At 37.1% G+C, this 26,227-nt stretch overlaps 1 protein-coding gene across 4 annotated transcripts in view; it reads left to right on the top strand.

The window, feature by feature from the left end:
• Nucleotides 1-26,227, top strand: part of PTBP3 (polypyrimidine tract binding protein 3) — a 79,113-nt gene that overhangs the window by 39,946 nt on the left and 12,940 nt on the right. For all 4 annotated transcript variants that reach the window (XM_030817626.1, XM_030817625.1, XM_030817624.1 and 1 more), the window contains 4 exons: nucleotides 5,227-5,337; nucleotides 7,225-7,399; nucleotides 22,903-22,980; nucleotides 25,561-25,700. In XM_030817626.1, the coding sequence (XP_030673486.1) occupies nucleotides 5,227-5,337; nucleotides 7,225-7,399; nucleotides 22,903-22,980; nucleotides 25,561-25,700 (504 nt within the window). The remainder of the gene's footprint in view (nucleotides 1-5,226; nucleotides 5,338-7,224; nucleotides 7,400-22,902; nucleotides 22,981-25,560; nucleotides 25,701-26,227) is intronic.

The following is a 26,227-nucleotide window of genomic DNA, read 5'->3' as shown; positions in this document are numbered from 1 at the left end:
AGGCGCCCACCACCACGCCTGGCTAATTTTTGTACTTTTAGTGGAGAAGGGGTTTCGCCATGTTGGCCAGGCTGGTCTTGAACTCCTGACCTCAGGTGATCTGCCCACCTCAGCCTCCCGAAGTGCTGGGATTACAGGCGTGAGCCTGGCCATGAATACACTTTTTGCAAGTGGACATTTTCAGTTTCTGACAAATTCTACCTTTATAAAAAATCCCTCTGAAGATGAATTTTATCAGAATTTGATCTTTAGTATCTTCTTAGTCCTGTGTTACAGTCTGAAAATATTAAAATACACAGGAGATATCTAGAGTTGAGTATTTGTCCATATTTTTGACAGCAAAATATATTAGGGAAACAGAGTCAAAGACCTTATAATTCATAAAAATAGATTCATATATCAAACCTTCCTGAATTTTAATTTTTGATATCAAATCTGTTTAAAATTTACTATTTTGATAATTATGAAAAGGTGTTAAAAATCACACCTCAGGCATTCCTGGATCCCCTGATGTTGGTGCCCAGTTACTTTATTCAGAAGTATCATATTGTTTTTTGTACCTCCTCTCTCAGTGAATAGAATCCAGGGGACTAGAGTGCTATTGCTGGTTAGCCCATTCAGGCAAGTTCTGTTCTCTTAGCACATTCAGATAAAAACCACACAGCAAAACACCAAGCTGTCCCAGGTTGTGCTTTAGGCCATTGTTGAAGTTAAATGAGAAAAGGAATGTAAACATTAACAAAATCTGAAAGGTGAGTGGAAATTAGGTTTTATAGCATAATTTAGTATAAAAATTTTCCAAATGTTAGAGCAAATTATCTTATTCCTTCACTAATGAGATATTTTACATCAAGAATATTTATTATTTTTTGAAATTGCTGACTTCCCTTGGGGTGAAAAGAAGTATTTTTTTAAAAAGAAAAAATGAAAGAAAAGCTTTAAAAAAAGGGAAAAAAATTACATATTGCCAGCTGGGTACAGTGGCTCATGCCTATAATCCCAGTACTTTGGGAGGCTAAGGTAGGAGAATCCTGTGAGGTCAGGAGTTTGAGACTAGCCTGGGTAAGGTAGCGAGACCCCATCTCTAAAAAAATTTAAAAATTAGCCATGCATGGTGGTATGTACCTGTAGTACTCTGGAGACTAAAGCAGGAGGATTGCTTGAGCCCAGGAGTTCAAGGTTATAGTGAACTATGATGGTGTCACTGCACACCATTACGGGTGACAGGGTGAGACCCTGTCTCTTAAAAAGGAAAAAAAATTGCATATTGCTATAATTCTCCAACCAGGTCTAGATATAATTCTTTATCAATTAATAATAAGCATTTTAGTCTAGTCTATATCTCTTACATGCCAGGAATTGTACTTGATGATGCAGAAATGATTAAGACAAGGTATATTCCTTCAAGGAGCCTTCAGTCTAATTAAAGGAGACAGTTATATAAATAAATGTATAGTAGAGTAGAAGTACAACAGCAAGATAAATATATATATATATTTTTGAGACGGAGTTTCTCTCTTATTGCCCAGGTTGGAGTGCAATGGCCTGATTTCAGCTCACTGCAACCTCCACCTCCCAGGTTCAAGCGATTCTCCTGCCTCAGCCTCCTGACTGGGATTACAGGCATGCGCCACCACGCCTGGCTAATTTTTGTATTTTTAGTAGAGATGGGGTTTCACCATGTTGGCCAGGCTGGTCTTGAACTCCTGACCTCAGGTGACCCACCCACCTCAGCCTCCCAAAGTGCTTGGATTTACAGGCGTGAGCCACTGCGCCCGCCTGATAAATATTTATATAAAACCAAGAAATAGATACAACTCGGGAAAAATAATTCTATAGGGATTTGGGGGAGGCTGAGAATTTTATGGTGGCATTGTTCCCTGAGCTGAGTTTTGGAAAAGATAAATGAAGGCTTACTAGCTGTTAAAACACATTTCTAGGAAAACAGAAAATCCTCATATATGGGCATAGAGGTCTGAAATCACTTGGTAAATTTGGAGAACTGTAGTGTTATACAAGAAGTGTCAGGAAGTGAGGTTTGAGAGATAAACCAGGGCAAGAGTGTTATGTTATATGAAGGAGCTTGGATTTTACCCTGTATATAAAGGGGAGGTAGTAAAGGATTTTAAGCACGGGAAAATATAATCTGCCTTATAATTTAGAACGCCGCCTGGGCTGTAGTAATGAAGAAGGGAGGTCAGACAGTTGTTATATTACACCCCCAACTTTTTAAAAGTCTAACATTACTCCCTTATTGAGAGAAAACGTTGAGTTGATGCATGTATAATACATACATTGATTCATGTCTTGCCATAAGTGATTTAAGTGGCAAAATATATATAACATGAAATTTACTGTTTGAACTCTTTTTAATTGTATAGTTCAGTGACACTAAGTATATTCACATTGTTTTTCAACCATCACCAAATACCATGTCTCCAGAATTTTTTTCATCTTCCCAAACTGAAACTTTCTTTACCCATTAAATGGAACTTTTTATTCATCTACTCTCCTAGCCCCCAGCAATCACCAGTCTGTTTTCGGTCTCTGTGAGTTTGACTACACCTTAGGTTCCTCATGTAAGTGGAACTATGCAGTATGTGTGCTTTTGTGACTGGCGTATTTCACCTGGCATGATGAAGGTTCACCCATATTCAGAATTTTTCTCCTTTTTGAGGCTGAGTAATATTAAGTTGTATGTATATATCATATTTTGTTTATCCATTTATTCATTGATGAACACATTGGTTGCTTCCTGTTTTGGCTATTTTGTGTAATGCTGCAATACACGTGAGTATATGCATATCTCTTTGAGTCCCTGCTTTCAATTTTTTTGCTATATACCTAGAAATAAAATTGCTGGATCATACGGTAATTCTATTTTTAATTTTTTAAGGAAAGGTCATACTTTTTCCATAGTGGCTGTAACATTTTACATTTCTACCAACGTGCACAGGGGTTCCATTTTCTTCATATCCTCCCCAATATTTTATGGGTTTTAAAAAATTTTATAACTATCCTAATGCAAGTTAGGTGATATGTAGTTTTGATTTGCATTTTTCTAATGATTAGTGATATTGAGCATCTTTTTGTGGGAGTATTGGCTATTTGATTAGCTTCTTTGGAGAAATGTCTATTGAAGTCCTTTGCCTGTTTTTGGGTTGCATTGTTTGTATTGTCGTTGAGTTGCATGAGTTCTTTATCTGTTCTGGATCTTAACCCATTATCATATACATAATTGATTTCACTCTGTTGATAGTTTCCTTTGATGCACAAAAGTTTTTGATTTTGAGGTAGTCCAGTTTATCTATTTTTTCTTTCATTACCTGTGCTTTAGAATATTCTTTCTTTCATGTTTTTTTAACCACTAGACTACCAGGGAAGGATAGTTATTCTTGAGCATACTTTTTGAGAATCAAAAAGCAGGGCCAGGTATGGTGGCTCACACCTGTAATCCCAGCACTTCGGAAGCCCAAGATGGGGGGATAACTTGAGCTCAGGAGTTTGAGACCAGCCTGGCCAATATAGTGAGACCTCATCTCTATAAAACCTTAAAAATAAAAAATTAGCCAGGTGTGATGTAGTCCCAGCTACTTGGGAGGCTGAGATGGGAGGATCGTATGAGCCTGGGAAGGTGGAGCCTGCAGTGAGCCATGATTGTACCATAGTGGTTGGTAACCACAAAATCTTACCAGCCTAGGGAATACTTAACTTTTTAAATCTCAGAAGCAGAACAAATTCTTGTTTTAAGATTCAAATTTAAAATGGAGTGAATATTAGTTCATTTTCACACTGCTATAAAGATACTCTCTGAGACTGGGTAATTTATAAACAAAAAAGGTTTAATTGGCTCACAGTTCTGCATGGCTGGGGAGGCTTCAGGAAACTTACAGTCATGGCAGAAGGCAAAGGGGAAGCCAGGACCTTCTTCACATGGTGGCAGCAGAGAGAGATCGCGCAGGGGAAACTGCCACTTTTTTTTTTTTTTTTTTTTTGAGACGGAGTCTCGCTCTGTCGCCCAGGCTGGAGTGCAGTGGCGCAATCTTGGCTCACTGCAAGCTCCGCCTCCCGGGTTCACGCCATTCTCCTGCCTCAGCCTCTCCGAGTAGCTGGGACTACAGGCGCCTGCCACCACGCCCGGCTAATTTTTTTTGTATTTTTAGTAGAGACGGGGTTTCACCGTGGTCTCGATCTCCTGACCTTGTGATCCGCCCGCCTTGGCCTCCCAAAGTGCTGGGATTACAAACGTGAGCCACCGCGCCCGGCCGGAAACTGCCACTTTTAAACCATCAGATCTCTTGAGAACTCCCTCACTATCACGAGAACAACAAAGGGGAAACTGCCCCCATGATCCAGTCACCTCCCACCAGGTCTCGCTTTTGACATGTGGGGAATCACAATTTGAGATGAGATTTGGGTGGTGACACAGAGCCAAACCATATCAACAGAGGAAAACTAAATATGTTGTTGTTTTATCCCCCCTATTTAGTCTTTCAGAAATGAGTTACTATTAATAGTAACCCTGGCTGTGAGCCCTGTGGTGCTGAGGTAGAACACGTATTGTGAGGATATTGGTGTCAGGAAGCCTTCCCCTCACTCTTTTCTTCTCAAAAGACACTTCAGAAAGGCCTTCTTTGGCCGCCACTCTTGCACTGTCTCAACTTGCATTCTGATTCATGCTCACCCCTTCCCTTTTATTTTTATTCATAAGACTTCTAAAAATCACCAGATATTAGGATATTTGTCAAATGTTTATTGTCTGTCTTCATGTGGACATAGACTTTTGTCTCTGTTTTGTTTACTGCTGTCTTTCCAAATATTTGGTGAATTAATAGAAGCAGCCTCTAGTTGAACATCTTCTAGTGGCTACAGAAATCTCAAAAAGTAGATGATTCTTCACAGGGTGAAATAGTTGGTCCATGACTCCCACTTTTATTCATATGCTTTGTCACACATCTCATGCTATTGATTATTGTAGTCTCCTATTTTAATACTGTACCATTTATGTATGCCATAAAATAGGCCAGTGCCTGTTGTGTACTGGGCATTGTTCTAAGATAGTCATGGGTATTGAAATGTTAATGTTTTAGGCTTAAGTCATTTTGGTACCAAAGTTTTCAAGAGAAAATTTTCATTTAAAAGGATTTATGAACAAGTTGTATTTATAAAGGTACATTAGTTTAATACTTTTCTTTTACATTTAACCTAATGTGAACTGTTTTCCAGATATTTTCTAAATTTGGCACAGTCTTGAAGATTATCACCTTTACAAAGAATAATCAGTTTCAAGCCTTGCTTCAGTATGCTGACCCAGTAAATGCACATTATGCCAAAATGGTAATTATGATCTTTGTTTCATTTTTCAATTATTAATCACTCCAGTGATACCTTCTCTTGTGCCCCACTTTACCATGTGTTTTTTTAAAAAATTGTGGCAAAATATACATAATGTTTACCATTTTAGTCGTTTTAAAGTGTATGATTCTGTGTATTTTTTTTTCTAAGCTAAAAATCATTACTTCTTCATATGAAATGATCTCAAATCTCCTGTCACCTCTCACATCTCTGAGACGCAGGTCCCGTTTGTCATGTTTAAAGTCTAGAATTGAACACAGTACTCCTCACATAAGCTAATAGAGCCATCATTACCCTCGTGCTTTCATTTACTTCTGCCATCCAAGTACTAACCAGGCCCGACCCTGCTTAACTTCTGAGCTCAGATGAGATCAGGTGCATTCAGGGTGGTATGGCTGTAGACCATTTACTTCTGTTAAATCAGTCAGAGATTGATTTCACCATTTTTGCAGCTGTATTCAATGTTTATTCCTGTTGAGCTCTAAATTGGTGGAGATACTAAATCTTAGGAAATATGCTGCTGTCAATTCATGTTGTCTTTTTTTTTTTTTTTTAGTACGTGAAAGCCTATTTTGACAAGATACAAAGCTTGACATTCAGTTCAGTTATCTTAGACATACCTTCTGTTGATATCTATCCCTGACACTAATTTCATCTTGTAGCACTTTTTGCTAGTCATTTCTAGTTTTTGGTCAAAGATGAGGACTAAGGCTTGTGGTACTTTTGTGTAGCACACAGTGTCTGGCACTCGATTGGGAGTACAGCCTTTATATTTGCTGTACCGTGAACTTGGATATATTATTTTGTACCTTTATGATGGCATACTTGTTAATTACCATTATTATAAATCAGGATATATATATATGTTTTATTTTTATGTGCTTTGCTTTCTGGTATCTATTTTCATAAATTCAAGCATTTGTAAAAGTCATAAGTGGCCACAAATACCCTTAGGTAAATTTTTATTCTTGCAAAGGAAGGGGTTGCTAATCTTTTTTTTTTTTTTTTTTGAGACGGAGTCTCGCTCTGTCGCTCAGGCTGGAGTGCAGTGGCGCGATCTCGGCTCACTGCAAGCTCCGCGTCCCGAGTTCATGCCATTCTCCTGCCTCAGCCTCCCGAGTAGCTGGGACTACAGGCGCCCGCCAACACGCCCGGCTAATTTTTTGTATTTTTAGTAGAGACAGGGTTTCACCGTGTTAGCCAGGATGGTCTCGATCTCCTGACCTCATGATCCGCCTGCCTCGGCCTCCCAAAGTGCTGGGATTACAGGCTTGAGCCACCGCGCCCGGCGGGGTTGCTAATCTTTGGTCACAACTGACTCCACATCTTCCTCAGTTTATTATTTAAAGTATTACAAAGTAAATTTACAAGAGAAAAAAATAAGTGGTAGGTAATATTTTATATATTGTGGCTCTGACAGGTACCATTTACAAAAGCTTTGTTTCATCCTAACAAAGCTTATACATGCTAGTGTAATGTGAATTATACTAAAATGAATTAAAATGGAATGTAAAATCAGAGTATCTTAAAACTTTTGGTATAGGCAAAATAATCATAATAATAGTGAACATTTCTATGATAGACAGTAGTTTTCCAATCTTTCACATTTCTCCTCTTATTTGATCTTACCACAGACAAGATAAATATTAACAGTCTTATTTTACAGATGAAAGCTGAGACTTAGAGATTTTCTTTTTCTCTCTTAGGCTCATAGTTAATGACTGTGAGGTAAAAGTAAACCCAAGACTTTGGCTTTTTAGTCAGTGCTTTCTGCCTTACACCTGATTGCCACTCTTTGTCAAAGTATAGGCTTCTTCATTATCAGTGTTGTTGTCTTGCCAAAACCAGTCCCTTTCTTACATGCTTTAGGCTCTGGATGGCCAGAATATCTATAATGCGTGCTGCACTCTGCGCATTGACTTCTCCAAGCTCACCAGCCTTAATGTGAAATATAATAATGACAAAAGCAGAGACTTCACTCGCTTAGACCTTCCTACTGGTGATGGCCAGCCATCCCTTGAACCCCCTATGGCTGCAGCTTTTGGTGAGTAGTTCTTTTTTGGGTCACAAAGCAAATTTTCTGAAGTTACAAGTTTCATTTATTAAGCCATATATGTTTATAAGCCTTTTTCTTCTTGAATTCTCCCAGGATTTATAAAGGAAAGCAAGAATCCTGGAATAAAGTATTCCCATTAATTAAATATTAATATTAGGAGGTTCTGTTGACAAATGAATATCTGAAATAGAGTTACAAATTTATTTTCTAACATTGATACTACTCATTCTTTAAAAGCCACAAACCATTTGCTTCAAATTAGTAGTCTTATTAACATTAATTTAAATATGCTAGTTTATAGCCAAAATAATTTTGCCATATATGCTCTTGAGAAAAATACTTTTCCTTTTTTAAGTAGTGATATTTTATATCAAGCTTAAATGAATAGTGTGATCTTTTATTCAAAGAAGAGGATTTATTTTGTTTTGTTTCCTAAACTTTAGAACTTCCAGCTGTATCTTAAGCTTGTGTGAAGTTGCATTTTGCATTAGTAAAAATACAGCCTTCTAAATTGTCTCTGCAAATTGTAGCTTTGAAGAGCCTCCCTCTTTTATTTAAAGTAAACCTCTTAAGGAAAAAGCAATGAATGGCCCAGTTTGAATATCTTATTAGGTTAGCGTGTGCTACTTTTGGTTTCACAGTTCTCAAAAGTGTGGTTTATTATTTAGATAAAGTATTACTACCTTTTGTGATTGATTTTTCCTTTCCCAAATAACACCATAAAATATTGCTAATTGGGACTTTAAGTAGTATTTAGTTCATCATGTTTTATAGGTGAAAAAATTAAAAGAATTAAGACAACAAATTATAAAATTAAGACAACCAAATGATTGTCCAAACTCTTCTAAAAAATAGTTCATTACTTTAAAGTTAAAAGCTTTTTTATTATTTGTAATTTAAAAAGCCAAGGGAATGATTCAATGCATCTTTCTAATATTGACAAAATGTCCGTTTTGGCTTCTTTGACCAAATTTTTGTGTTTTGTATTTGTTACCAGCCCCTAACTTACTTATCTGATTTGGCAGTGACAAAGGTCTTTGTCATTACCATTTTAATAACAAATGATAGAAATATTTGGGGCAAAAAAAAAAATACTGGGGCAAATTAAAGTTTGCCAGAACTCAGCTGTCAAATGTAAGAATTCACTTATTCTAATAATTGATTATATACTGTTGGTGCAATTAATGTTCTGTATTATGAGAGGAGGACATTTAAAAAATATGTTAAGAATTTTGATTTCTGAATATAAAATATTAGAATGTTCATATCCTTTCTCATTAATGTTACTAATAAATCCTTAGTCACTGGAAAATAATGTCTACATCCTAAAAAAGTGATTCATCAGAGAGAGAACAATGCACTTTATATATTGTGTGAAAGTTTCTCTACTTTGCCTATCACTAATATTTGACACAGTTTCACTATTCCCTTCTTTTTTCTTTTGGCTTCTGAAACACCAGTCTCCTTACTTTCTTCCTACTTCACTGGCTGTTCTTTCTCTTTTAAAGGTTTCCCTTTACAGTTTCTAGGGCTGAGTCATAAGCACTATGTCCTTGCTTTTAGTGACATTTGTTTTACCTATAGAAAAGCTTATAAAACACATAAGTATATAAACACCCATGTGATTACCACCCAGGTTAAGAAATAAAATATTTATACATACTGAAGAAGCACCCTGTGTACCTTTCTTCATCAATTTTGTTGACTCTTCTTCCCCCAAGATAACCACAGTCCCAAATTTGATGATTATTCTCTTGCTTTTCTGTTTTCCTGTTGTTTTTTTACCACTCATTATATATCCCTAAATGCAACTTAAAATTTTTTTAAAGCATTCAATACTTTAAAGCATTAAAAAAATTTTAAAGCTGTATTTAGAACTTTACATAAATGGACTCATGCTGGTTTTCTTTTGTGACTTTATTTGCCCTGTATGTCTTTGGTGATTCATCCATATTCATACATGTGGCTATTGCTCATTCATTCTCAGTATGGTCAAGTCTATAGTATCCCATTGGAAGAATAACATATCATGGTTTGTTTATCCGTTTTATTGTTGATAAATATTTTGGTTGTTTTAGTTTGATGCTACTATGAACATTCTTTCCTGCTGGACAAGACTTTTCTCTGAGAAGTACATAGGAAAGGAATTGTTGGGTCAGAGAGAACATATTTCTTCAGTTTTATTACATAATGCCAGTTTTTAAAGTGATTGCACCAGTTTATAACTGCATTGTGAGATTAAAAAAAAATTTTTTAAGCCATCTCCTACTGAAAGGAGTGAGATTAAAAAAAATTTTTTTTATTTTAGTGTATGGTAAATGTTATCTTAACATAGTTTCACTTGCATTTTCCTAATTACTAATGAGGTTGAACATATTTTTGTTTATTATTCATCCTCATAAATTTTCTGTTCTATTTATTTATTATTTATTACACAAATAAGTTCTTTAGTGGTGATTTCTGAGATTTTGGTGCACCCATCACCCAAGCAGTGTACACTGAACCCAATGTGTAGTCTTTAACCTCTCACCCCCATCCCTGTGCAATTCTTTTGTCTATTTTTGTGTTTTATTTATCCTTTTTTTCTTACTTACTTGTAGGAATTCATGATGTATTCCAGATACTAGTCCGTTGTTTGTTATATGGGTTGCAAATAGTTTCTCCCAGTTTTGACTTGTTGATTTATTCTCTTAATGATACTTTTATGTAGTCAAGTTTATTTCTTATTTCCTTTATATTTGTGCTTTTTTGTGTGTCTTATTTAAGAACTCCTTTGTGATATAAGGTCATAAATATGTTTACTTATATTCTAAAGTTTATGGTGTTTTAGTAATAATTTAAACTTTGAAATTAAATTTTGTCTGAAATTAAGTTGCAAGAGTAGTACAAAGAACTTCTATGTATCTGTTATTCAGATTGCCCTATTATTAACATCATGCCATATTTACTTTATCATCTGAGTATTTATGTGTATGTATGTATGTATATGCATATATAATATATACACTACCTATATTTGTGTATGCATGTGTGTGTATATTTGTTTTCCCCCACCTCCGAACCACTTAAGTTGCAGATATGGTGTCCCTTTATGTCTAAATTAATCACTGTGTATTTACTAAGAACAAGGACATTCTTACTAAATACAGTTTACTTATCAAAGTTAGGAAATTAACATCTATACAGTCCTTTAATCCATAGACTTTTTGTTTTTTCGAGATAGTCTTTCTCTGTCATCGAGGCTAGAGTGCAGTGGCATGATCATAGCTCATTGTAGCCTTGACCTTGGGCTCAAGCGATCCTCCTGCCTTAGCCTCCAAAGTAGCTAGACTGTAGGCGAGAAACACTACATCTGGCTTTTTTTTTTCGTTTTTTGTGGAGATGGAGTCTTGCTGTTTCAACCAGGCTAGTTTCAAACTCCTGGGCTCAAGTGATCCTCCCACCTCAGCCTCCCAAAGTGCCAGTTGTGAAAATAATGACTTTTATGACAGAATTTTTTCTGGTAAAGATCCAAACAAGTATTGGGCTAATTTATTTGTCATGTCTCTTTTGAGTCATTTAATTCAGAACATTTCTTTATTCTGTATTTTTCATAACTATTGTTATTTATTTATTTATTTTTGCGACAGGGACTTAATCTGTTGCCCAGGCTGAAGTGCAGTGATGTGATCACAGCTAACTGCAACCTCAGCCTCCAGGGCTCAAGTGATCCTTGTACCTCAGCCTCCTGGGTAGCTGGGACTACAGGCACTTGCCATCATACCTGGCTAATTTTTATTTTTATTTTTATTTTCTTGTAGAGACAGAGTCTCACTGTGTCGCCCAGGTTGGACTGTTGGATTTTTGAAGAGTCTAGGGAGGGTATTTTTTGTAGAACATCTTTCAATATAGATGTCTTGGTTTTCCTCATCATTGTATACATTTTTGAGCAGAAATACTGTAGAAATAATTTTGTGTTTTTCCTACCTCATTACATTAGGAGACACATGATGTTAATTTATCCTTTTTCTTATGGTGTTAGCTTTGATCACTTATTAAAGTGGTCTTGCAAGTTTCTTCCCTGTAACGTTACTATTTTTCCCTTTATAACGAATTTACTGGTTGAGGCGATAAAAATACCGTTCTTACCACTTTTCACCTTTTCTTTCTTTCTTTCTTTTTTTTTTTTTGAGACGGAGTCCTGCTGTGTCTCCCAGGCTGGAGTGCAGTGGCGCAATCTCAGCTCACTGCTAGCTCCGCCTCCCGGGTTCATGCCATTCTCCTGCGTCAGCCTCCCGAGTAGCTGGGACTACAGGCGCCCGCCACCACGCCCGGCTAATTTTTTTGTATTTTTAGTAGAGACGGGGTTTCACTGTGTTAGCTAGGATGGTCTCGATCTCCTGAGCTTGTGATCCACCCGCCTCGGCCTCCCAAAGTGCTGGGATTACAGGCGTGAGCCACTGCGCCCGGCCCATCACTTTCATTCATTTATTTCATGTCAATAAGGACTCATAGATTCTTACTTTATTCTACAGGTTATAATTTCTTACTATCGTTTTTCATTTTTTTCAAATTGCCCCTGATTTGGCCAGTAGGATCCCGTTCACACTGGCTCTGTGGCCTTTTGACATGACACCATCATAATTGGAGCACTCCCTTTCTTTCTGGCACCAGATATTCCAGATCTTCTTTACCCAACCTGGCACTGGAATCACTCATTTCTTCAATGAGCCCTGGTTTCTTTTAGGGGAAAATGGTATTTAAAAATCAATACCTAAACATTAGATGTGCTCCTTGATAATACGGCATGACTAAATGGAAATGACTAGGACATGTGTCTATGTTTGCTTCATAAATATGTTTCTGTGTGTGTGTGTGTGTGTGTATTTTAAAAAACAAATTTTAACTGAAAACCCTGATTCCAATCCGTCACTCTTTACATATCGATAACTCTCCAAGAATAAGAAATCTGTTTCCCATTAGCCTTAACATGTTCACTTATTTGCTTAATCTTAGATTACACAGAAGTGGTTTCGGAATTGCAGACACATACTACTAACTTGAGTTTTTGTTTGTTTGTTTTTGTTTTTGAGGCAGAGTCTCGCTCTGCCCAGGCTGGAGTGCAGCGGTATAATCTGGGCTCCCTGCAACCTTTGCCTCCCGGATTCAAGCAGTTCTCATGCCTCAGCCTCCTGAGTAGCTGGGACTACAGATGTGCACCACCACACCCGGCTAATTTTTTTGTATTTTTTGTAGAGACAGGGTTTTGCCATGTTGGCCAGGCTGGTCTTGAACTCCTGACCTCAAGTGATCTGCCCGCCTCGGCCTCCCAAAGTGCTGGGATTACTGTGCCCGGCCGAGCTTAATACTTACAAGACTTGTTTTTCTGGGCATTGCTACATTGGTTTGGTTGTCCCCGTTTGTCATTACCAGAAGTTTGAATCTCTGCTAAAGTCTTTTTTATCTTACTCTTATTCAAGACTATCTTGGCAATTGTTGACCATTTGTATTTCTTAAGCGTTTTAAGATCAGCTTGTTGAGTTCCAAAGAAAAAAAAAAAAAAAAAGCAGCAACAGTAGCTATTGGGGTTTTGATTGGGATTACATTGAATTTACAAATGAGTTGAAGATAATTGACATCATTACAATAGAATCTTCCAGTCTTTGAATATTGTGCATCTGTCCATTCATTTGGACTTTTTTTTTGAGATAGGGTTTTGCTCAGTCGCCTAGGCTGAAGTGCAATGGTGCAATCATGGTTTCACTGCAGCCTTGACCTCCAGGCTCAGGCAATGCTCCCACCTCAGCCTCCTGAGTAGCCAGGACCACAGGCACACATCACCATGTTCTGCTAATTAAAAAAAAATTTTTTTGTAGAGGTAGAGTCCCTCTGTATTACCTAGATTGGTCTAAAACTCCTGGTCTCAAGTGATCCTCTGACCTCTGCTTCCCAAAGCACTAGGATTACCAGCGTGAGCCACTGCAGCCTGGATGTTTGTTAATGTCTTTCAGTAAAGTTGGGTGACTTTTCTCCTTAAAGATTTGCACGTTTTTTGTTGCATTTATTCCTGAGAACTTTTTTTTTTTTTTTTTTTTTTTGAGACAGTCTCACTCTGTTGCCCAGGCTGGAGTGCAGTGTCGTGATCTCAGCTCACTACAACCTCCGCCTCCCAGGTTCAAGCAATTCTCTTGCCTCAGCCTCCCGAAGCTGGGACTATAGGCTCATGCCACCACGCCTGGCTAATTTTTTGTATTTTTAGTAGAGATGGGGTTTCACCGTGTTAGCTAGGATGGTCTTGATCTCCTGACCTCGTGATCCACCTGTCTCGGCCTCCCAAAGTGCTGGGATTACAGGTGTGAGCCACTGTGCCCGGCTATTCCTGAGAACTTCTTACTTTTACTTTTATTTTACATGGCATAGTGTGGTGTCTAAGAACCATACTTTTTGTATTCTGATTTTGGACCTATTATTTATGAGCTGTGTAATCTTGGGCAAGTTACTTAACTACTCTGCATTTCTCTTTCTATGTGTAATGTGTAACAGTTCTTAACTGGTAGGGTTGTGAATATTAAATGTGCTCACGTACATGAAGAGTTTAAAATGATACCTAACATAAGCCCAATGTAAGTTTGAAGTATCATTATTGTTTTGTTTTCTAACTGTTGGTAAGATAGAAATACAACATTGTTATCTCTTGATTTCATAACTCAGAAACCCTGATAAATTCTTATGAATTCCAATAATTTACCTGTGGATTCTTTTTACATTTCAATATACACAGTCATATCATCTACAGATAATGTCAGTTTATATCCTTTCTTCTAATCCCTGGGGCTTTTTTTATATGTTGAGACAGAGTCTCGATCTGTCACCCAGGTTGGAGTGCAGTTGCACAATCTTGGCTCACTCCAACCTCTGCCTCCCGGGTTCAAGCAATTCTCATGCCTCAGCCTCCTGAGTAGCTGGGATTATAGGTGTCTGCCACCACGTCTAGCTGATTTTTTGTATTTTTAGTAGAGATGGGGTTTCACCATGTTGGCCAGCCTGGTCTCAAATGCCTCACCTCAAGTGATCCACCCATCTTAGCCCCCCAAAATACTGGGATTATAGACGTGAGCCACTGCACCTGGCCTAATCCCTGGGACTTTAATTCTTTTTCTTGCTTAAGTAAGATAGACCAAACTTCTAAAATTAATATAGAAATGGGAAAAGAAAGCATTTAGAATAGAGCTGCTGAAAACTTTTTTCTTTTTAAGCTGTAAAACTTAATATAGAGCTGCAGTAATCAAGCCAGTTTGGTAATGTCAGAAGGATAGATATATAGATTAATGGAGCATATTAGAGAGGCTAGAAATAGATCCACAGATGTGGTCAATTGATTTTCAACAAAGTTGCTAATCTAATCCACTAGGGAAAGGGAAAATCTTTCAACAAGTGGGTTTTGTGTAAGTGGATATTGGTATATGGGATAAAAAGTACTAACCATTATCCTGTGGCATACTGACAAATTAAATTGAAATGGATCTTAGTCCTGTATGTAAAATTTGTTGCGTGGACCTGTAGTTCCAGCTATTCAGGAGGCCGAGGTGGAAGGATCACTTGAGCCCAGGAGTTCTGGGCTATAGTGCTCTGTGCTGATCAGATGTCTACACTTAAGTTCAGCATCAATATTGTGACTTCCCAGGAGAGGAGGCCCACAAGATTGCCTAAGGAGGGATGTACTGGTCTGGGTCAGAAACAGAGGAGGTCAAAACTCTCATGTAGATCAGTAGTGGTAGTGTGCCTGTGAATAGCCACTGCACTCCAGCCTGGGCAACATAGCAAGACCCTGGCTCTTAAAAACTAATACACTTATACCTATAAAATTGCCAGAAGAAGACATAGGAGAAAATCTTTGTAACCTGGAGATATGCAAAGTTTATTAGACCACAGAAAGCACAAACCATAAAAGGAAATAATTTACATATTGTACATCATAATTTTAGTGCTCCGCTGTTTGAAAGATACATCAAGAAAACCAAAAGGCAAATATCACTCACTCCAAGTTGGCAAAACCTCTGGCTCCTACCTAGCCTGGTGATTTGTGAAATTTAAAAATGTTGCTGGGTGCAGTGGCCAGTGGGAGGCTGTGGTCCCTGTTACGTGGGAGGCTGAGGCAGGAGGATTGTTTGAGCTTAGGCTTGAGTGTGCTCTAATCAAGCCTGTGAATAGCTGCTGTACTCCATTTCGGGCAACACAGTCAGACCCCAGCTCTAAGAAATATATAAATAAATTAATTAAAATGTGACTTAATGTTAAGTGTTAATTAAACACAAATGTTCATAGCAATTTTATTTATAATAGCCAAAATCTAGAAGTATTCTACTAACAGGTGAATAGATAAAAGTGGTCCTTCTATGCAATCAAGTACTATTCAGAAATAGAAAGGAATAAAGTAGTGATAAAGGCAAAGGGATTATGCTGAACAAGAGAAGCCAGACAGGAACACCTATTGTTTAATTTTGTTTGTATATATTTCTATAAAATGCAAACTAATCTATAGTATGAGAAAGATCAGTGGTTGCCTGAGGACAAGGTTTGGAGAGAGAGAGATTGCAGAGAGACATGAGAAAATTTTCAGGAATGATGGGAATATTTGTTATCTTGATTGTGATGATAATTTCACATGCTTTAAATAAACAGTCATGCATTGCTTAACCAGTGATACGTTCTGAGAAACGTGTCATTAGGTGGTTTTGTTGTGTACTTAAACAAACATAAATGTTACAGCCTACTAAACACCTAGACTGTATGGCATGTTACCGTAATGAATACTGTTGGCAACTATAACATATGGTAAGTATTTGTGTATCTAAACATAGAAAGGGTACAGTAAAAATACAGTATAAAAGATAAAAATGGTACACCTGTATAGGGCACCTCCCATGAGTAGAGGTTGCAGGACTGGAAGTAATATTTTTCTTTCCTTAATAATAAATTAGCCTTAGCTTGCCCGGGCATGGTGGCTCACACCTGTAATCCCAGCACTTTGGGAGGCCGAGGCGGATGGATCACTTGAGGTCAAGAGTTCGAGACCAGCCTGGCCAACATGATGAAACCCCATCTGTACTAAAAATACAAAAATTAGCTGGGCGTGGTGGAGGGCTTCTGTAATCCCAGCTACTCGGGAGGCTGAGGCAGGAGAATTGCTTGAACCCAGGAGGCAGAGTCTGCAGTGAGCCCAGATTGTGCCACTGCACTCCAGCCTGGGCGACAGAGTGAGACTCCATTTAAAAAATAATAATAAAAAACAAGCAAATAAATAAATAAAATAACCTTAGCTTACTATAACTTTTTAACTTCATAAACTTTTAATTTTATTTTTAACTTTCGACTCTTTTATAATAATACTTAGCTTGAAACACAAGCACATTGTGTAGAAGATATTTTTGTTTACAAGCTGTACAAGAATATTTTTCCTTTGTATCCTTATTCTGTAAACTTTTTTCTATTAAACTTTTTTCAACTTTCAGTTTTTTGTTAAAAACTAAGACACATACACACGTTAGCCTAGGCCTACACAAGGTCAGGATCGTTCATATCACTGTCTTCTACTTCTACATCTTGTCCCACTGGAAGGTCTTCAGGGACAGTAACATGCATGAAGCTGTCATCTCCTATAATGACAATACATTCTTGTGGAATACCTCCTGAAGGACCTGCTTGAAGCTGTTTTACAGTTAAGTTTAAAAAAAAAAAAACAAGGAGTACACTCCAAAATAACAATAAAAAGTATAGTATAGTATATACTATATAATAAAAGTATAGTATGTATAAACCAGTAACATAATTCTTTATTATCAAGTATTATATACTGTACACAATTTTATTTTCTGTACTTTTATATTATTGAGTTTGTTTATGCCAGCATCACTACAAACATATGAGGAATATGTTGCACTACAGTGTTATAATCGCTATAACATTACTGGGCAATAGGAATTTTTCAGTTCCATTATGATCATATGGGAGCACCATTGTATATGTGGATCATTATTGACTGCTGTGCATGACGATATATCAAAACTCATCACACTGTACATAGATATACATAATATAGTACATACACATGTATATATGTACATTGTATTGTATATAAGTTAGAAAAGAAATTAAGTCAAATCATTTTACTCTAATGGTGACCACCCTCCAAAGGTTTCTATTTCTTTCGGAGTGGATGCCCCCATCTTTACTTTGGATTACAAGGCCCTGTACCATCTTTTTTCTTTTTGACAGATCTTTTTTCATGCTCCCCTACTTCATCCTTCTACCCCTCAATACTGATATCCCTATTGTTTGTCAAACATATTAGGTATGTTCCAACCTCCAGATCGTTCCACTGGTTATTTCTTCTGCCTGGAGTGCTTTTCTCCCAGGTACACTGAGAGAGATTTTTCTCATCTGCCTTCTTTGACCTGTCTTGACAAGGTCTTCCTCAGAACTCTCCTGATCGATCCTTCCTTCCCTCCCTCCGCCCCTCCCTCCGTCCCTCCCTCCGTCCCTCTCTCCCTCCCTCCCTCTCTCCCTCCCTCCGTCCCTCCTTTCTTCCGTCCTTCCTTCCTTCCTTTTCTTCTTCCTCCTCTCCCCTCCCCTCCCCTCCCTCTCTTGTTTTCTTTTTCCTCTCTTTTTCTTTTCTTTCTTTCAACAGATCTCTCTCACTCTGTTACCCAGGCTGGAGTGCAGTGGTGCAATCATGCCTCACTGCAGCCTGGAACTCCTGGGCTCAAGCAATCCTTCCACCTCAGCCTCCTGAGTAGCTGGGAATACAGGCAGGCACCACCATGCCTGGCTAATTTTAAAGTTTTTTGTAGAGAGGGGGATCTCACTATGTTTTCCAGGCTTCTCTTGAACTGTTGGCCTGAAGCGATCCACCCACCTTGGCCTCCCAAAGTGCTGGGATTCTAGGTGTGAGTCACTATGCCCAGCCTGTTTTTTTCCATAGTAATTGTTACCTTACGCACTATACAATTAACGTATTGCATATTCTGTGTATTGTTTATTCTGTTTTTAATCTCTATTAAACTTCAGCAGGGCAGAGTTGGGGAGTAGGATGCCCATTTAGTTTAATATTTCCTAATTCCTGAAGCAAAATAACCATGCAAACAATATTTGCTGAATAAATGTTTATTATTCTGTTTTTTCCACTACTGGTTTGAAGTTTAGCACTGCTTCTGTTTTTATCTAGATTTTTAACTTTCAAACATTTTACCAAAATCTGATGTTAATTAATAGCTGTACCTTTTCTTACGTAATAGAAGAATATTAGGATACTTGGACTCCTTTTACCTCCTTCTTACCTGTGATGTTATTATATTTTTACATTATTTGACTTTAATCTTGCAATTTGTTATTATTGTTTTGTACAATCAGTGATTAAACCATGTATAACTCTTTAGGCTTTTCATTCCTTCTTGCAACTCAGACATGCCATCTGAAAACACTTATATTCTGCCCGAAGGATACTTTTTAGTATTTCACTTAGGAAAGTTCTATGGTAACGTATTTGAAGTTTTTATTTGCCACAAAATATCTTTCATTTGTTATCAATTTTAAGAGTCATTTTTGCTGAGTATAAAATTCTAGGTTGACAGGTATTTTTTCTTTCAGCGTATTAAAGATACCATTCCATGGTGTTCTGGTTTCCATTGTTGCTCTTAGACAGTCAGTTGTCAAGCTACCTACTGCTCTGTTTTTTCTGGCTGTTCTTTAGGGATTTTCCTTTTCTTTGGTGTTCTTTTTCTTTTGTGTCGTTTCAGTATGATGTATTCATTTAAGGATTTATTTTTATTTTAATTGGAGCTCATTGGGCTTCTTCAGTCAGTGGATTGTTATTTTTAGTGGTTCTAGAAATTATCCTTTCATATATTCCCACTTACACTATTTCTCTCCTGTCTTTCTGGAGCTTTGATTAGACATGTTATACCCCCATACTGTCCTCAGTGTGTCAAACTTACTTTTCTTTCTGAGCTACATTTGGAACGATTCTTAGGACCTAACTTTCAGTTCACTGATGACGCTCTTCAACTTGGTTTAATTGTTGTTAAATCTGTCCTGTAATTTTAGATTTTAGCAATTGTGGCTTTCATTTCTGGAAATTTTATTTGGTTCATTTTTAAAAAGTGTCTCTTGTACTACAGATTTTTTTTGTATGTCTTTTTTCAACCATACTATTTAAATCTTCATCTGCTTAATTTAGTATCTCAGATTTTTGACAATTTTTTTTCTGCTTAGATATTTCTGACTTTTTGGGTTTTTTTGTGGGGGAGGGTGGGGATGAGTTATTCACTTTACTTGAAGAATTAATTATGATTGTCCTTTGAAGCCCAGGATTAAGGTGTTTGTTCCTCCAGAGAGAATTTGCTTGCCTGCAGCATTAAAGGCTCTACATTCAGGATCATTTCAACCTAAATTCATAGCTTGATTTTCCTTTGGACTTCCAAGAAATGTAAATTTGGTCTGTAAATTTTTGTGAAAGCTTCCTTTTGGTTAGAACTTTTCAGGGGACTTTTCTCCCTTCTCTGCTGGTCACAAAGCAAACCTTCCTCGTAGTCTTTTGAAGATGGGAGGAATAGTAGATAGGGTAGGTTATTTTCAGCTTACATTAATAGGTTAATGCAGTGAGAGTATTCTGTTGACTTCCCACCGTGGGCTAACCCTGGGATTTGCTTCTGGCATGCTACCCCTTGAGCTGATCAAACCAAAGCTCAGTGTCACAGGGTTAGAGTTTGGGCCTAGTTACTCCTTATAATCTTGGCAACTTTAAGGTTTTTTAAAGAAAGTCTTTATACTTGTTCATTGAGCATTTTTCTGCAGTAAGGTTAGTTTTATATTAATTATTCTCCAATTTAGACATTAAGCTTGTTTCTTTAGGATTTTGCTATTTCAGATAACACTGTGATAAACTGATTTCATAGGTTAAAATGTTATCTTATGTATTAACTCGTATTGCCTTGGTTGCTATCATGGTGGTACATTTTCCAAACGTGAAGAATCTGTTCTTATTCAGATCTGAAACATTTTTCTTAAAGATTTGTGTAATTGCCTCATTCTGAAATGAAGATATGAATCCATTGTCTAACAGGTTACTTTGCTATATAATGTTTCTGTTTCTGCTCATTTAGGGAGTGTGGATTATATAGACACTTGAAAAATGTGTGTTTTGTCAAATTTTAGCAAATGTTCTTATTAATCTTATTTTACATGGAAACAGTTATTCAAATTTGGTCTTGATAATTGTTTGTCAGTCCTTTTATGTATTTCTAGTTAATGTTCTATGATAGTTATCTCAAAATCTTTCCTCATTTCTCTCAAATCTACTGCTTGCTAGAGCTCTCTCTGCTCACCCCTTCTGTAGCCATCTGTGTTAGCCACTTTGCTGTGCTTTACAACTGCTCCCCCTCATCAGTGGTTGATAGAAATTAATGTTTGTTTTTCTCCCATGCCTCGGCAGCTGTGAATAAGCTCTTGCAGCCATCCTCCACTTGTCTTTTTTATCTAGGGCCCACGCTAAAAATCCACTCCTTTTTGAGACATGGCATTCTTGGGGCAGAGTCAAGAATAAGGGAGCAGGTATAAACCCATAATGCCACTTAAAGGCTCTGTGTAGAAGTAACGTGTCATTTCCACCAGTATTCTTTGGGAAAAACATGACATGATCAAGCCTGGTGTGAACCGCATGGAAATGTGTGTTCTTCCGCCTAAAGGCATTGCAGGTCATGTTTGGCCAGTTATATAGAAGGGGGCAAGTGAATATTTGGCAACAATAATACAGTATCCACTGTATCTCTCCTTATGTTTAACTTTGTTTTTAGCCTTTCTAGTGTAGATGTTCATAATTGCTTGTGTCTATCTTGAGGCCTCTTTGTGAAGTCTTCCTTTGTGCCTTTAATATAGTGTTTTCTGTTGTAAAAATGAATCATTTTACCTATGATCTTGAGCTTGCTTGTGTGTAAGTTTAGCAAAGACAAAATCTTGTCTGCTTTGTTCAGACTCCTCACTAGAATGCTTAGCTCATGATATGCTCTCAATATGTATTTGTTAAATGGATTTCACTCTCCCTTCTTACTTCATCGATTATTCTGTCAAGTTACTCATTTTTTGGATCTCAATGTCAGTTCTCTGTGCTAAATCTATCCCTGCAGTCTCTTGTGACTGTATTTTCTTGAATTACTATAATTAGTTACATATTTAATAAATTATATTAAATAATTCTTTTTAATGAAGAAAATAAAATTATATGAGTTTTTAACTCCTGGAAAATAGAGCCTACATACTTGTGCCTATAAATATAGTCATCTCCCTATCATTGAAAAAGCAAACTCCCCCCTTTGAGGTTTGCAGTCCAACCTCTCACTATTTCTGTAATACTGTTGTTTTACCTTTTTCATTTCTCATTCTCTGTGCCCTATATTGAAGGTCCTCCCCATCCCCCTTTTGAAACTATTCCTCTAGATTGAGGTACTGTAATTCTTTGTTTTTTTCCTGTTTCTAGAGCTAGTCTCTTTCTCTTTTCTGTAGGATATTCCCTTTCCTTCTATTGCTTAAGTGTACCAATACCCCCAGGCTGTATCTTTAGCCTTCTTCATTTCTTGTCTCGTGCTCTTTTTAGTGGAGCTTTCATTTGTATGGCTTTCACATTTATTTCTACATAGGTAATTCACAAATTTATGTGTTTACTTACAATAATCTGAGTTTGCTCCCTTATTTCCACTTTTGGCCATTTCTATTTGAATATCTCATCATCATCTTAAATTTGATGTTCCCCCAAACCAAATTAATCATTTGTCTACTAAAACTGACTCTCCATTGGAACTAACTCCCGTTTTTGTTGATGATACACAGTCACCACGCTTCTTAAAGGAAAGAGAAGACCAGCATTTGTTTAGCATTTAGTACACACTAACTACTGTGCTTCTTTGATTACATAATATCTGGCTCAGGTTTTACCTCCAGTGAAAACTTCTCTGACCAGTCACAGCGAATCCTCTGTGATCACTTCTTATTCCAGTTGTAATATATTTGAATTTGTACCATTCGACCTTCATCATGAATCTCCTATGATTCGTACTTTTAGTTTGTAAGCCTCTCAAAGGCAAGGATTTTAACTCATTTTTTTTAATCAGCATAGTTACCCCACAGATACAGATTTAATAACATTTAGTAAGTGATTTTTTGTTATGAAATATTGCTCTAATAAGAGCAATATTGCTCTAAATAAGAGAAAGAATCTCAGGCTAGTCCAAAACTAAATTACAGCTAAACTGTACTCTTGGTCCTTGAACCCAGTTGAAAGGGGTTAGCCTTTGGAAGTGGCAGAGGCTCTTTATACGTTAAAGATCACTTGTTGAACAGATCTTTACTCCGTAACAGAATCTCTTTGTTAGTAATATACTTTCATAGAGCCATTTTATATTGCTTTGATAACGATATTTATAGAAGGTAGTATGTTTACTTTAGCTTCTGTTTCCCATTAGGTGCACCAGGTATAATTTCTTCACCATATGCAGGGGCTGCTGGATTTGCCCCAGCCATTGGATTTCCTCAAGCTACAGGTGATTCTTTTAAGTTGGATTTGAAATGACTTTTAATGAAGTTGTATATTTTCTAGGAACTTAAGAAGAAGAATGTTATCATATTTGAAGAATTTAACATAAAGCATTATACATATCAGCTGTAGAAGTGTAGTGATTTGTATGATACATAGCCTCCTTGTTATTTACAAATTATTCTCTCTGGTCCCATTTTTAATTCCAATAATCCATTATGTGTTCTGCATCATTTATGTTTGCTTTTGGCACAAATAACTATAGGCTAACTACATTAAATAACCTTAGATTTGCCTTTCCAGTTGTTACATAAAATGTATAAGCTGCTTCTGTCTTTACTGATAAGCTTATCAATTATGTGTTGAACAGACCTGTCTTATCTTTGGGCCTTCAATGCCTTTGACAGTACTCAACAAATAATATGCAGTCATGCTATACATTCACTATTCATCTTCGGAAAACCTTTTGTCATTAATGCGTTTTGACGATTACGATATAGGGGTATGCATGCTGTTTATTTCAGGGGATATATATTTTGTCTCTTTAGCTAATGGAGGTAATTAAGAGATAGGAGTTGATTAATACTTTGATAGTGATTCCCATTATTTTCCAAATAGTAAGCAAAATGAATTTGATTATAATTTAAGGAAAAGAGACAATATTACTTTATGGTTTTATCTCTGGTGTCTAAAGAAAACACTGAGGTTGGTGATTAGGGGAGTGACAGAGTGGTAAGCCTACTCCACGTATTTCCAACTTAAACTGATTTGTGATTGTAACTACATTTTAAATTGCAACATAGCTGCTTTCTGGCAGTAATCTTTATAGTCTAACCTTTGAATTCTGGGAATTTTAACTACTCTCTTTTTTGTTGTTGTTGTTGTTGTTGTTGTTGTTGTTGTTGTTTTGGGGCAGATAGCTTGCTCTGTTGCCCAGGCTGGAATGCAGTGGTGCAATCTTGGCTTACTGCAACCTCCACTTCCTGGGATCAAACGATTCTCATGCCTCAGCCTTCTGAGTAGCTGGGACTAGAAGTGCATGTCGCCATGCCCAGCTAATTTTTGTATTTTTAGTAGAGATGGGGTTTCACCGTGTTGGCCAGGCTGGTCTCAAACTCCTGGCCTCAAGTAATTGGCCTGCCTCAGCCTCCCAAAGTGCTGGGATTAAAGGGTGAGCCACTGCACCTGGCCAATAACTACTCTCTTTTTGATGGAGAGGATGGAGTTAACAGAAAGAGTGATATGAAGGTTGAGGTTTTAAATTTTACCATCTTGGTGGTTTTTAATATATCTTAACATATGTTTAATTAAGTAAATATTCTACCTATTATGTTAAAAACATAGTTTTATGTATTTGAAGCTCCTCAAGGTTTAATAATTGGTGGACATTTTGATATGTTTTCCCTCATTTTGAATATTTCTTTTAGATATACTCTATGTATAAATATTAATTAATATTAAGAAAGATGAAAAGTGAATAAAAGAGGGCTTCTGACTTGATAAGACTTTTAAGCTGATAGAAGATAAACACACACACACACACACACACACATCCTACAGTGTAGCTCAACTGTGCTCTTAGCTCATGAATAACAGACATACAAACAGCAAAAGTTATGCAAAAGTCAGTGTTGGACTGGAGGGGCATGGGAATATGTCATGTGAGGGCTGTTGATTTCATGCAGTAGTATTCAGCCTGAGAATGTGGTCTGCACAGTTTTAAAATCAAGCAGTATGGATGATGGCAGTTATGACCTTCTTAGACTATCAAGCAGAATAGGCTGAATGTAAAATATATTATAATTTAATTACATGATTTGTGGTGAAGTGGCCAGACTGTTTATTTTAAAGAGTCATTAAATTAAGGAATTGGTTCATTTTGCATAAACTAGGGGTTTTACCTGAGACAGTTTTTAAACTGAGAACACAAAATAGTGGGAAAGTGTGCTGTTTTAAGTATAGTGTCAGTATTCTGGTGTTAACTGAGCTTTCAGGATTTCCATAGTACCTAGAGAAGTAGAGAGCTCAGAACATTTCTGCCACAAAAGAATACTGAATTCTGTAAATATCTATTTTGGTCAGAATAATATTTAATATAGCATTTTATACAGTCACAAAATGTTTTTCCCATGTAAAATGTCATATAGCACTACCTAGCATGCATGTTTTTGACTTCTGCTGAAGGACTGTAAAAAAATACATATCTGATTTTATGGTAGAAGTCAGTATGAAAAGCATATACACTTGATAGAAGGGTGTTAGGATATATCTATTGTAAGAAACAGAGGGAGTGTTTGTAGTTGATAGACCCTCTGAAAAGCCTAATAGCGTTAGGCCCAGTGAGTTCAGTTACTCTGCAGAGTACTGTGTGGATAATAGAGCACTAAGTATAATAATGTCAGCAGATGAGGAGCTCAGCTTGCAGACAGACTCTGTAGGGCAGAAAATTGGCCTTCAGTATCTTTATGGTAGCCTTGACACATTTTCTTTCTGTATTTTTCCTTTCCTCTTTATTTACTTATATTCTATCAAGTGTTACAATTCTTCAAATAATTAGAATATGAAATGCTTTTGGTATTTTTAAAAGGTCTATCAGTTCCAGCTGTTCCTGGAGCTCTTGGTCCTCTCACAATCACCTCCTCTGCTGTCACTGGAAGGATGGCCATTCCTGGGGCTGGTGGTATACCAGGAAATTCTGTTCTGCTCGTCACAAATCTCAATCCTGATGTGAGTTGAAAAGTATTATATGTAAATAGTCTTTCAGGAGAAGGTATAGTAGCACTTCTTTTTCTTTTTCTTTTCTTTTCTTTTCTTTTTTTTCTTTTCTTTTCTTTCCAGGTTTCACTCTGTTACTCAGGCTCGAGTGTGGTGCAGTATTCACTCACTGCGACCTCTGCTTCCTGGGCTCAAGTGATCCTCCCACCTCAGACTCTCAAGTAGCTAGGACTACAGGCGCCCACTACTACGCCTGGCTAATTTTTTTTTTTAATTCTTTTGTAGAAACAGTATCTTGCTATGTTGTCCAGGCTGGTCTCGAGCTCCTGGGCTCAAGCGATCCACCCACCTCAGCCTCCCACAGTGCTGGGATTACAGGTGTGAGCCACCATGCCCAGCCATGGTAGCTTCTGATCCAGGGTTGTATTCAAATTAAAATGCTTAAGTTTGTTTTAAGAACTTTTATTAAAATTCATCACTAAGTATATACAGAAGAAGCATATAAAACCATGCCTTAAAATAAAATCAACTGCCATTAC

This window comes from Nomascus leucogenys, chromosome 8 (genome assembly GCF_006542625.1).
Source record: "Nomascus leucogenys isolate Asia chromosome 8, Asia_NLE_v1, whole genome shotgun sequence".
NCBI classification, from domain to species: domain Eukaryota; kingdom Metazoa; phylum Chordata; class Mammalia; order Primates; family Hylobatidae; genus Nomascus; species Nomascus leucogenys.
The sequence above is the reverse complement of the archived record's forward strand: the minus strand, read 5'-3'. Positions and strand labels throughout refer to the sequence as shown.